The 13,599-nt window shown below is 36.6% G+C and overlaps 1 protein-coding gene across 1 annotated transcript; it reads right to left on the bottom strand.

The window, feature by feature from the left end:
* Positions 1-1,489: 1,489 nt before the first annotated feature.
* LOC131598414 (uncharacterized) lies at positions 1,490-2,026 on the bottom strand. Its single transcript, XM_058871019.1, has one exon. It carries the CDS (start codon positions 2,024-2,026, stop codon positions 1,490-1,492), a length of 537 nt encoding a protein of 178 aa, XP_058727002.1.
* Positions 2,027-13,599: the final 11,573 nt, after the last annotated feature.

Raw genomic sequence — 13,599 nt, 5'->3', positions numbered from 1 at the left:
AAAGGAGAGATTCACAATTTTATTAAATCATTAAATTATTAAATATATATTTACGATTGTATTATATATATATATATATATATATATATATATATATATATATATATATATATGTGTGTGTGTGTGTGCGCGCGCGCGCGCGCCTTAAATAGATAGTCATAATCAATAATAAAGTGAGTAATTATTTTTGATATAAGACTTTTAATTACATTATTTGTAACTGATCAAATCGTAACCGAAAGAGTTATATTTAAGTGATTTATTACCAATTAAAAAAATCATTATAGTAATATTTTAATGTAAATTAAATAGAGAGTTAGAGATAGGATAAAAAAAGAGAGAGATTTAAAATTATATTACAGTAATTATAAGTTTTTTCACATATTATGAGTATTTTATGAATTTAAATTGTAAATTATACAAAATTAATTAATATAGTTTTTTTTTGTCAATTCCATAATGTTCAATACATTTGAATTATATATTATAGTTGTTTATAAAATTATTATTATCTATTTCAAATATTATTGTAACATTTTATATATTTATATTTATTAGAATCCATAAACTCATTTCGATTATAACTTTTTTAATAGACAATAGATTCATATAATACATATAATATTATTGTAAAATACTTTAAATAATGTTAATCGGGATATTAATTTTAAGAAATTAATAATGTATTTATTTGACAGTTTTTAATGTAAAATTTATTTGAGATTTATATTTAAAATAAATATAAAGTTCTATAAAATATAAAAAATTTAGAAAATTGGTTTAGCTTGAGAAGCCTTGTTATATATAACTTAAATGCTTAATATTTGATATTTTTCTATTATATGTACGTCAATTCAATTCAGATTTTTTTATCATACTATTTATTATAAATTTTCAAAATGTTTAATTAAATTTTATTAAATATTAAATTTATAATACATATAAAAGTAGATCAATCTAAATTATAAATTATAAAAAAATTATGATATATTTTTTTGACAATTTTTTAAAGCAACATATATTTGATATTTATATTTAAAATAAATATAAATTTTTAATTTTGGTTTAGATTGAGAAGCTTTATATTTATTATTATTATTTTACTATTATTATTAGTTAGATATTATATTATCATTATTAGTAGTGATGGTTTAGTATTATTATATTATTATTATTATTATTATTATTTGAGAATTAAAGATTTTTTTGTATAAAAGAAAGAGAATTAGGATATTAAGATATAATAGTGTTAATTGAATATATTATTATTATTATTTATAATTATGGTGGTCGGTTATTATATTATTATTTTATTATTAGTATTATTATTATAGTTGTTATTATTATTTTACTATTATTTTTTTTTGAGATAAAAGAAAATATATATATATATATATATATATATATATATATATATATATATATATATATATATATATATATATATATGAGTTATGTACAAGAACTACAAAAAACAGCCATCAAGGCCTTACATCATAAGCAAACCAATCTTCTTCCTATACTTGACTTTTAACCAACCTCTATATACAATAGAGTCTATGATCCTGGGGACAATTTGTGTTGCATCTTCTTTAGCACCTGTATCAAAAACACACTTGTTACGATACGTCCATAAACCATACACAGTTTCGGCTATGGCAATTTTCAGCATGTAAGAGTGGAATCCTTTTCCTTTGGTATTATGCACAACCCACTTTTTCTCCACTTGCCACAGACCCGGTTTATGCTTTACCTCAAGCCATTCCAAAATCGCCGGCCACACATGCTTAGTAACACCACAATTTATCAACAGGTGGTCAATATCTTCCACATGCTCGTTGCACAGGCCACACACATCTTCCTGCAGCATTCCTAACCTCTTAAGCCTACTTTTAGTCGCCAACCTGCAATGGTACACAAGCCACAGACAAACAACAGCTCTAGGCCGCGCGGCATTGTGCTGGATAATGTGACTCCAGTCCACTGTTTCATCACCTTTGGCCAACTGATCATAGAGAAGCTTCATAGTATATTTACCTTTACTCTTCATAGTATATATATATCAATGAGTTATGTACAAGAACTACAAAAAACAGCCATCAAGGCCTTACATCATAAGCAAACCAATCTTCTTCCTATACTTGACTTTTAACCAACCTCTATATACAATAGAGTCTATGATCCTGGGGACAATTTGTGTTGCATCTTCTTTAGCACCTGTATCAAAAACACACTTGTTACGATACGTCCATAAACCATACACAGTTTCGGCTATGGCAATTTTCAGCATGTAAGAGTGGAATCCTTTTCCTTTGGTATTATGCATAACCCACTTTTTCTCCACTTGCCACTGACCCGGTTTATGCTTTACCTCAAGCCATTCCAAAATCGCCGGCCACACATGCTTAGTAACACCACAATTTATCAACAGGTGGTCAATATCTTCCACATGCTCGTTGCACAGGCCACACACATCTTCCTGCAGCATTCCTAACCTCTTAAGCCTACTTTTAGTCGCCAACCTGCAATGGTACACAAGCCACAGACAAACAACAGCTCTAGGCCGCGCGGCATTGTGCTGGATAATGTGACTCCAGTCCACTGTTTCATCACCTTTGGCCAACTGATCATAGAGAAGCTTCATAGTATATTTACCTTTACTCTTCATAGTATTCCAGACATCACCAATTTGAGACATATCCTCCCTCCTAGCCATGATTTCCTTGAAAATCCAAGTTGCAGATATAGGTACTTTGGAAGTCCAAACGGATTCATTTTTTAGATAAATCATATGAACCCATTTAACCCAAAGTGAATCCACCTTCATACTAATGTTCCACAAGCATCTCAGCATAGTAACTCTATTCCACACCTCCATGTCAATGAGATTCAAGCCACCATTCTTGATAGGGCTGCACACTCGTTTCCAAGCAACCGGGCTTTTGTTACTCTTCTCAGTCCCAGTCCACACAAACGCTCTACAAATGGCCTCAATTTTGTGTATAACTGATTTGGGAATAGGAAAACACATCATCCAGTACTGTGTAATAGCCAAAAAAATGCTCTTCACCAAGAGAATTCTACCTGCTATGCTCAGTAACTTAGAAGGCCAATGCCTAATTCTGTTCAGGATTTTTTCAATCAAAGGGAGGTAGTGAACAGTATCCAACTTTTTACTTGCTAAGGGGACCCCCAGGTACCTAACTGGCAGAATACCTCTCCCATACTCAGTGATATCATGGACTTTCTCTATGCTATCTTCCTCCATACCACTGCAAAAAACTTTACATTTCTGAGGATTCACACAAAGGCCAGTTGAAGCAGAGAATTGCTGGAAGGCATTCATCATGTGCTGCACAGAATGAATATCTCCTCGACTAAACAACAACACATCATCTGCAAATGCAAGATGAGTAATACCAAGACTTTAACACTTACTATGGAACTTGAAGGCATTTTCAGTGCTCATTTTAACCATAATACGATGAAGATAGTCCATTATGATGACAAACAATAATAGGGAGATAGGATCCCCTTTGTCGCACGCTCGCGAAATGATGAACAGAGTCGCCACCAATATATTTATCCCAAAGAGGGAAAGGAATATCAGAAAACCTAAAACGATTAAGAACGAGGTCTTTCGACCAGAGATAGGGTACGGGAGTCGGTTACGCAAGGGGAAGGTGCTAGCACCCCTCACGCCCATCGTACTCGATGGTATCCACCTATGTTTGTTGCTATCTAAAGGGGGTATAAATCTAAAGCTTAATTACTAAGGGAATGCATGCAAATGAAAGAAAAGAAAACACGGGGAAAATAAGGTTTATAAATAATTGTGCTCGCTTAGGCCCCGCGACCTAATGCCTACGTATCCTTTTCAGGAATCAGAGCGTCGTAGTTCGGCTCTTTAGTTTTTGTTTGTTTTTGTGTTTTTTAGTGGACGAAGTTACATTCGCACTCCGCTGCTCGACCTCTGGAGTCTTAAGCTGGGAATGGAGCGGAAATAACGTGTCCGATTAAAGAATGCCTCGGAGGCGAGATAGAGAAAAGAGTTTGAGCGTTCAAGTTGCACCCTAAAGCAAGGGAGACTCGAGTTGCTCTTTGGTTTGTGTTTTTTAGAATTTGGGAACTTACGCCCGAATGGTTCCCTAAAGCAAGGGAGATCCAAGCACTCGAATGATTCCCTAAAGCAAGGGAGATTCAAGCTTCCATTCCCTTTTTAATGATTTTCATTTTTTTATTAATGTTTTTTAGTATTTTCTTGGTGTTTTTTATGGGATTTAATTTGGATAGTTGTTAGGTGTTTTAAAGTTGAAAAGGAAAAGAAACTAGCCTAAGTATGAAGGGAATTTCTACCTAATGTTATCATGGTTTCTACCTAAGGTTAGGAATAAAAGAATATGAAAATAAAGATCACAATTAGAAGTCAACAAGTAGGATACATGAAAATAGTACAAGAGCATAAAATAGAACAAGTCAAAATATAGCACAAAAGTGAATTAAAAGTACTATTATTCTTATATTGATTTTTTATGAGAGAAATTGAATTACAAGTCAAGTAAAAGGCTAAAAACAAATAGCCTAAAAACTAATATTTTTTTATGATTATTTTGTATATGTCAAAAATTGTATTAAAGGTCTAAAGACAACAAGAAAAGTTAGCATTTTTATTACTAAAAGAAGTGACGAAAAATCTAATTAAAACACAAAAGAATCAATAACAAAAATAAGGAAACAGAGGGTGCAATTCTGAATTGCAGGGGTGCCTATAGCAGCATGGGCGCAAGGCCCAGTCAGATTAAGGCCCAGGAATGTTTTTTTTGTTCAGTTTCTGCCTGGCAAAAACGTGTAGCGATGGGCCAAAGGGGGTGAGCAAGGAGCAATCAGGCCCAAGACTTATAATTTGTTGTTGTTTCAGATATGGTTTGCAAAGAAAAATAGATTAATGGGCCTTCAGGGGTGTATAACGTAAATTAGGCCCACAGAACTAGCTTTGATTCATCCGTTAATTCAGATTTTATTTAACTAATGTCAATTAAGTCAATTAATAGGAAATTAAACCTTATGTTATATTCCAATTATACTAATTAATCAAATTAATAACATTAATAATAATAAAATGAAATGAAATGGATTAGGGTTACTTGTATTGTGACTCTTCAACTTTCCTTCTCCTTTCTCGTGAACGTACGCAAACGGCCGAACGAGCTTAAGCATCCATGGCCGAACGACTCCACCATGAACCACCAAACCATTTCACCTTCGATTCTTTCTCGCGCTCACTTTGTCAATTCGAAAGATAATCGTTCAAAAACCTTCCACTCGAGCCCCAAATTGAAAACCCTAGGGACTAAGGTGATGATGAAACCGAGCTGAAGTGCAGAAAGAGATGAAGGTTGAGAAATCCGGAGACGGTGTCCTCTAAGCTTCGTTGCGAAATAAACGCAAAGTATGAAGACGAGCTACGATTTCAGGTGATAATGCGATCCTTCACTTCTTGTAATGCTCTTCTCTTTCTTGCGTTATTTTCTTCCTCTCTCAGATTCTGAATCTTTCTTTTTGCGTTTCTTGTGCGATGTGTCTTACTCGGATGGTGTGAGTTTTTGCGTTGAGCAGTGTTGTTGATTGATTGCAGGTGAATTGCAGAGAAGTTGATTGAAGAATTGATGATGAGGCGATGAAGAACGATGAAGATGCTGAATGGTGGAGAAAGATGGTTCAGAGAGAGAGGTTTTGGAATGATCAATAAGAGAATGAATGTGAAGGTGTAGAGTGAAGATGAAGAGAGAAAAAGAGTCAATGATGGTTGAATGTGAGGTATGAAGAGTGAAGAGAGTGATGATGAATGAAGAATCTGAATCTGATAAAGTGGTGGGGGAGCTGAATGAAGGTCAAGGCTCTGATTTATAGAGATTCTTGTTAGAACAAGATTTGTTCTGATCAATTATCTTTGTTTTGATGATAACAATAATATGAATTTTGCTTAAGATAGTATGGTACTCTAATCCAATGCAATTTCCCTTTCAGGAAATATATAAAGAGTACGCATAATTCAGCGCTCAGAAGCTTTGTCTCAAGGGTTCAGCATGCAACATCAGAACATGGTCTGGCAAGACATCAGAAGATGGTCGAAGCAGAATCAGAACATGGGTCTATGGAAGCATCAGAAGAACATGAGATCAGAAGCACTGAAGCTCAGAAGATGGTATCACGCTCAGAAGCACTTCAAGGTCAGAAGATCAGAAGATGCTATGCACCAAGCTGTTTGACTCTGATGATATTCAAACGTTGTATTCACAAACATCAGATCAGAAGGAAGTACAAGTGGCAAGCTACGCTGACTGACAAAAGGAACGTTAAAAGCTATTAAAGGCTACGTCAGTAGACACAGCGTGAACAAGGCTCGAGGTAGTTGACAAAAGCGTATAACATTAAATGCGATGCTGTACGGAACACGCAAAGCATTAAATGCACTCAACGGTCATCTTCTCAACGCCTATAAATATGAAGTTCTGATGAGAAGCAAGGTTAACGATTATGCACCAAAACAACTTATATCAAACTTGCTGAAACGCTGTTCAAATCTAAACTCAGAATCTTCATCTTCATCAAAGCTCACTACATTGCTGTTGTAATATTTTAGTGAGATTAAGCTTAAACGTTAAGAGAAATATCACAGTTGTGATTATAGCTTTTAAGAAGCATTTGTAAACTCTTAGAATTGATTACATTAAGTTGTAAGGAACTAGAGTGATCGTGTTGATCAGAATACTCTAGGAAGTCTTAGGAGTGAACTAAGCAGATTGTAACTAGAGTGATCGTGTTGATCAGTAGACTCTAGAAAAGTCTTAGAGGGTATCTAAGCAGTTGTTCCTGGAGTGATCAGTGTGTGATCAGAAGACTCTGGAAGACTTAGTTGCGGACTAAGTGGAAAACCATTGTAATCCGTGCGATTAGTGGATTAAATCCTCAGTTGAGGTAAATCATCTCTGCGGGGGTGGACTGGAGTAGTTTAGTTAACAACGAACCAGGATAAAAATAACTGTGCAATTTATTTTTATCTGTCAAGTTTTTAAAGCTACACTTATTCAAACCCCCCCTTTCTAAGTGTTTTTCTATCCTTCAATTGGCATCAGAGCGCCGGTTCTAAGGTGCAAGCACTTAACCGTGTTTAGAAAAGATTCAGGAAGAGAAAAACGCTTCAGTAAAAGATGGTTGATGAAAGTGAAAAGACTACACCTACACCTGCATCTACATCTGGCTCTGCTGAGCAATACAACGGTAACAATGGTTATACTAGACCGCCGGTATTTGATGGTGAAAACTTTGAATACTGGAAAGATAAACTGGAAAGTTACTTTCTTGGTCTAGATGGTGATCTATGGGATCTTCTGATGGATGGTTACAAACATCCAGTAAATGCCAGTGGCGTAAAGCTGTCTAGGCAAGAAATGAATGATGATCAGAAGAAGCTTTTCAGGAATCATCATAAATGCAGAACTGTTTTGCTGAATGCTATCTCTCATGCTGAGTATGAGAAGATATCTAACAGGGAAACGGATTATGACATATATGAGTCCTTGAAAATGACTCATGAAGGAAATGCTCAAGTCAAGGAGACTAAAGCTCTAGCTTTAATCCAGAAGTATGAAGCCTTCAAGATGGAGGATGATGAAGACATTGAAAAGATGTTTTCAAGATTTCAAACTCTTACTGCTGGATTGAGAGTTCTTGACAAGGGATACACCAAGGCTGATCATGTAAAGAAGATCATCAGAAGCTTACCCAGAAGATGGGGTCCTATGGTGACTGCATTCAAGATTGCAAAGAATCTGAATGAAGTTTCTCTGGAAGAGCTTATCAGTGCCTTGAGGAGTCATGAAATAGAGCTGGACGCAAATGAGCCTCAAAAGAAAGGTAAGTCTATTGCATTAAAATCCAATATCATGAAATGCACTAACGCTTTTCAGGCTAGAGAAGAAGATCCTGAAGAATCAGAATCTGAAGAAGAAGATGAACTGTCCTTAATCTCCAGAAGGCTAAATCAACTCTGGAAGACCAAGCAGAGGAAGTTCAGAGGCTTCAGAAGTTCAAAGAAATTTGAACGTGGAGAATCTTCTAATGACAGAAGATTTGACAAGAAGAAAGTCATGTGCTATGAATGCAATGAGCCTGGACACTACAAGAACGAATGTCCAAATCTTCAGAAGGAAAGTTCCAAGAAGAAGCTTCATAAGAAGAAAGGTCTTATGGCAACCTGGGATGAGTCAGAAGATGACTCAGAAGATGAGCAGGCCAACTGTGCGCTGATGGCGACAGAAGATGACGGATCAGAATCTACATCAGAATCAGATTCTGAAGAGGTATTTTCTGAACTTACTAGAGATGAGTTAGTTTCCGGTCTAACTGAACTACTGGAACTCAAGTCTCAGATTAGTCTCAAATACAAAAAGCTGAAAAAGCAATTTGAATTTGAAACAAAGAAGCTTGAGTTGAAAAATTCTGAATAAAAAGAAAAACTTTTAAAATTATCCAATAATGTTGGATCTCCTTCTGATTCAGAAAAATCCACTCCTAGTCTAAACCATATTCTGAAAGAATATGATTTAAGTTTCAGGAAGTTCTTATCTAGAAGTATTGGCAGAAGTCAGCTAGCTTCTATGATATATGCTGTGTCTGGAAACAAAAGAGTAGGCATTGGTTTTGAGGGTGAAACCCCATACAAACTTGAACCTGTTGATGAAATGAAAATCACATACAAGCCATTGTATGATCAGTTCAAGTATGGCCACTCCCATGATATTAGGCACACTTCACATGCTCAAAGCTTTCACATAACACACACCAAAAAGCATGTGACACAACCTAGGAAATATCATGAAACTCACATTAAGAATTATCATGCTGTTCCTCCTATTGCTTACAATGCTAAACCCAAGTTCAATCAGAACTTGAGAAAATCTAACAAGAAAGGACCCAAGAAAATGTGGGTACCTAAGGATAAGATTATTCCTATTGCAGATATCCTTGACTGCAAAAAGGACAAAGCACAACATGTCATGGTACCTGGACTCTGGATGCTCGCGACACATGACAGGAAGAAGGTCTATGTTCCAAGACCTGGTGCTTAAGTCTGGAGGAGAAGTCAAGTTCGGAGGAGATCAGAAGGGCAAGATAATTGGCTCTGGAACTATAAAGTCTGGTAACTCTCCTTCCATTTCTAATGTACTTCTTGTAGAAGGATTAACACATAACCTCTTATCTATCAGTCAATTAAGTGACAATGGTTATGATATAATCTTTAATCAAGAGTCTTGCAAGGCTGTAAATCAGAAGGATGGCTCAATCCTATTTACAGGCAAGAGGAAGAACAACATTTATAAGACAGATCTGCAAGATCTTATGAGTCAGAAGGTGACTTGTCTTATGTCTGTTTCTGAAGAGCAGTGGGTCTGGCACAGAAGATTAGGTCATGCTAGTTTGAGAAAGATTTCTCAGATTAACAAACTGAATCTGGTCAGAGGACTCCCTAATCTGAAATTCAAATCAGACGCTCTTTGTGAAGCATGTCAGAAGGGCAAGTTCTCCAAACCTGCATTCAAGTCCAAGAATGTTGTTTCTACCTCAAGGCCATTAGAACTCTTGCACATTGATCTGTTTGGCCCAGTCAAAACAGCATCTGTCAGAGGGAAGAAATATGGATTAGTCATCGTAGATGATTATAGCCGCTGGACATGAGTAAAATTCTTGAAACACAAGGATGAGACTCATTCAGTGTTCTTTGATTTCTGCATTCAGATTCAATCTGAAAAAGAGTGTAAAATCATAAAGGTCAGAAGTGATCATGGTGGTGAATTTGAGAACAGATCCTTTGAAGAGTTCTTCAAAGAAAATGGTATTGCCCATGATTTCTCTTGTCCTAGAACTCCACAGCAAAATGGGGTTGTAGAACGAAAGAATAGGACTCTGCAAGAAATGGCCAGAACCATGATCAATGAAACCAATATGGCTAAGCATTTCTGGGCAGAAGCAATAAACACTGCATGCTATATTCAGAATAGAATCTCTATCAGACCTATTCTAAATAAGACTCCCTATGAATTGTGGAAGAATAGAAAGCCCAACATTTCATATTTCCATCCTTTTGGATGTGTATGCTTTATTCTGAACACTAAAGATCATCTTGGTAAGTTTGATTCCAAAGCACAAAAATGTTTCCTTCTTGGATATTCTGAACTCTCAAAAGGCTACAGAGTATACAATACTGAAACATTGATTGTAGAAGAATCAATCAATATCAGGTTTGATGATAAGCTTGGTTCTGAAAAACCAAAGCAGTTTGATAATTTTGCAGATTGTGATATTGATATATCAGAAGTTGTTGAGCCAAGAAGTAACGCATCAGAAGCAGAGCTTCTCAGAAGCAAAGAATCTGAAGATCAAGTATCAGCTTCTCTGGAGGATCTAAGCATTTCTGAAGAACCATCTGTCAGAAGATCATCCAGACTCATCTCTGGTCATTCAGAAGATGTCATTCTTGGAAAGAAGGATGATCCAATCAGAACAAGAGCATTCCTTAAGAACAATGCAGACTGTCAATTAGGTCTTGTATCTTTGATCGAGCCAACTTCTGTTGATCATGCTCTAGAAGATCCAGACTGGATAATTGCTATGCAAGAAGAACTGAATCAGTTTACAAGGAATGATGTTTGGGATCTTGTTCCTAGACCAGATGGATTCAATATAATCGGCACAAATTGGATCTTCAGAAACAAGCTCAGAATGAGAAGATGAGAAATTATTACGTATGAGTATCCTTTGATATGAAATTTTTTTTAAGAAGTTCTGATAGAAATCAATTAGAAATTGTGATTCAGTTATTACTAACGTTTCAGTGTCTAAGTTGATTCAGAATCTCTATAAAAGCAAAACAGCTGTAACTGGCTATCCAGATGGTAAACACGTGTTCACTATTCCTGGACAAGCGTGCGTGCAGTTGAGGGGACGTCTACTTAGGTAACTGTGCAAATCACGTCTTTTGTCATTATTATCTCTCCTCATGTCACGTAACATTAAATGCTTTTCATCATTTACTCTCTTTCAGTTTTCTTTTTATACTCTTCAAACGTTTCTTTTCCCTCTCATATTTCTCTCTCTCTGCATTCGGTTTCTTTTTCGTCTCTCTCTCTCTTCATATCATAAACCCTAGCAGTTTCCAATATCTGAAAATTCATCATGAATCCATCGTCAAGCTCTGGGAATCAAGACAATGATAGGAAACAAAAGAGAAAGGCATCTGCTGAACCAGAAACCAAACCTAAAAGAGTTAGGATCTCCTATGACCCTCTCAAAGTGTATCAACCCCTTGACGGTTCCCCTCAATCACCCCCCTCTTCAAAGACCTCCACCACCTCTTCCTCCTCATTCATCCTCTCGGAACCACCTTCTTCACCATCTGATATCTCCTCTCCTTCAACCCTTCCATCAGATATCTCTTCATCTCTCTCATACCCTTTTCCCACCAGAACACCTAATCCCTATAGTGTTGTTCTTCCCGACTCAAGGTTCACTGTCAACCCTCCAACCCATACCACTCAAACATATCTGGAGCTTTTACATGCTGATGTAAATGGCTGGTTGGAGATTCTAGGTGCTGCTCACCTTAATCATCTGGATGAGTATGCTACAAACAACCTTTGGAATACCTTTCGTCAGGATTTTCTGGATAAGGCTACAGACGCTCAGAGAAGGATTATGTCTGAAGCTCCTGGTGTTCGTGGTCTCCGGTTGGAAGTTGGTGAGAGCAGCCATCACCATCTCATCAGGAACAGAAATGTTCTTGAAAGAAAGATACCAGCAGATGAGTTGGAAGAAGAAAATCTCTGCAGAGACATCGTGGTGTGGAGACCATGGTTTCCTGTGCTGACTGGAGATTTTCAGTGGCTGTTCAACTGGTTCAGAATGAACCCTTCTGAAAAAGCACCTCACATGGTCTTTCCAGTAGTGGTTTATCGTGCTGAAGTTGCTGGTCCTACTCCTCCAACAAACCTAGCAGCTATTCTTCAAGCATTGGAAGATGGAACTTCTGAGCTGCCTGAACCAGAATATGCTAAGGCTCCTTCTGAGTCAGACTCAGATGAGGAAATGGAAGATGCACAAGCTGAAGATCTTCCAGAAGATCACCCTGCTGAGATTGTTGTCCCTCTGGGCAGAAATACTGGTGCTTCTTCTTCTGGTGAAACCTCAGCTCTGATGGAGACCTTGGAAACTCTTCATCAGAATCAAGCTATGCTGGCTTCTCGTTTGGACGCGCAAGAAGCAGCCAATGCTGAGTTTCGTTCCTTCATGACAAGGCAAGCTACAAGCACTGACGGGATTCATGATGTTCTGGCGCGGATTTTGCGTAGGCTAGGATCTTAGTCTTTTGGTCTTTGTAGTTTCCTTTCCTTGTTGCATCTGTTTTCCTGCATTCCTTTCTTGTAATCCTTTTTAGTTATCAATGAAAAAGTTTCTTTGCTTTTACATTGCAGTGACTCTATTTGTCGTTTTATGCATCTAAATCTTTTGAAATTTTCTTTTTGATGTTATGACAAAAAGGGGGAGAAAGATAAATGATAAATGATTTGATTAATCTATCAGTTGCTGGGTAAAGCTCCCACACATTCACTAACAAGAACTGCAAGTTCTACATGGTTTAAGTGTTTTGCAGGTATAGTGAAGAGAATCTTCAAAGCAAAAAGCAAACACAAGAAGCAAAACCATGGAAACTGAAGCAAGCTGAGTGCTGTCAAGCTTCAAAAATCAGAAGCAAGAAAGAAGAATGAATCAGAAGCACTGGAAATAGAATTTGATCCATATTTGTCTATTTGCTCTAACAAAATTCTATTTGCTCTGATACATATAATGTTATGGCTCTGATACATTATTTGCTCTGATACATTATTTTAGCCTATATGGCTCTGATACATATAATGTGTTCAAACATATATTTTATGTTCTAACTCGTTCATGCTGACTTTTGTCGTTTAGTTTTTGTTCTGTAACATTTCAGGATGTAGAGATGCTCAGATGATGCTCTGGTACATTCAACAATGTTCTGATACAAATCTAGCATGAAGTGATGTTGGTAGAAATTCAAAGCTCTGAAGCTATCCGTGGGAAGCAGAAATCAGAAGCTGCGAATGTTCTAAAGATCCAGAAAACTCAAGTTCTGAAGCTGTCCTGAATGGAAGCAGAAATCAGAAGCTGTGAATGTTCAGAAGATCAAAGAAATTCAAGTTCTGAAGCTGTCCTAGATGGAAGCAGAAATCAGAAGCTGTGAATGTTCAGAAGATCAAAGAAATTCAAGTTCTGAAGCTGTCCTAGATGGAAGCAGGAATCAGAAGCTGTGAGTGTTCTAAGGATCTAAGGAAATTCTAGTTCTGAAGCTGTCCTATGGAAGCAGAAGTCAGAAGCTATGAATTCTCTGAAGACAAGAAGCTTATATGATCGTCTCTACCGAAATAATCAGGGAAGTCTTTTATTAAAAGTTCTTCGAGTATTTATTTCAGGGGGAGATTATTTATCTCAGGGGGAGATTGTTAATCTCAGGGGGAGACA

Source organism: Vicia villosa, linkage group LG4 (genome assembly GCF_029867415.1).
Source record: "Vicia villosa cultivar HV-30 ecotype Madison, WI linkage group LG4, Vvil1.0, whole genome shotgun sequence".
NCBI classification, from domain to species: Eukaryota; Viridiplantae; Streptophyta; class Magnoliopsida; order Fabales; family Fabaceae; genus Vicia; species Vicia villosa.
The sequence above is the reverse complement of the archived record's forward strand: the minus strand, read 5'-3'. Positions and strand labels throughout refer to the sequence as shown.

Coding starts and splice junctions, on each gene's coding strand:
- LOC131598414 (XM_058871019.1), bottom strand. CDS start 2,026: ATGAAGCTTCTCTATGATCAGTTGGCCAAAGGTGATGAAACAGTGGAC.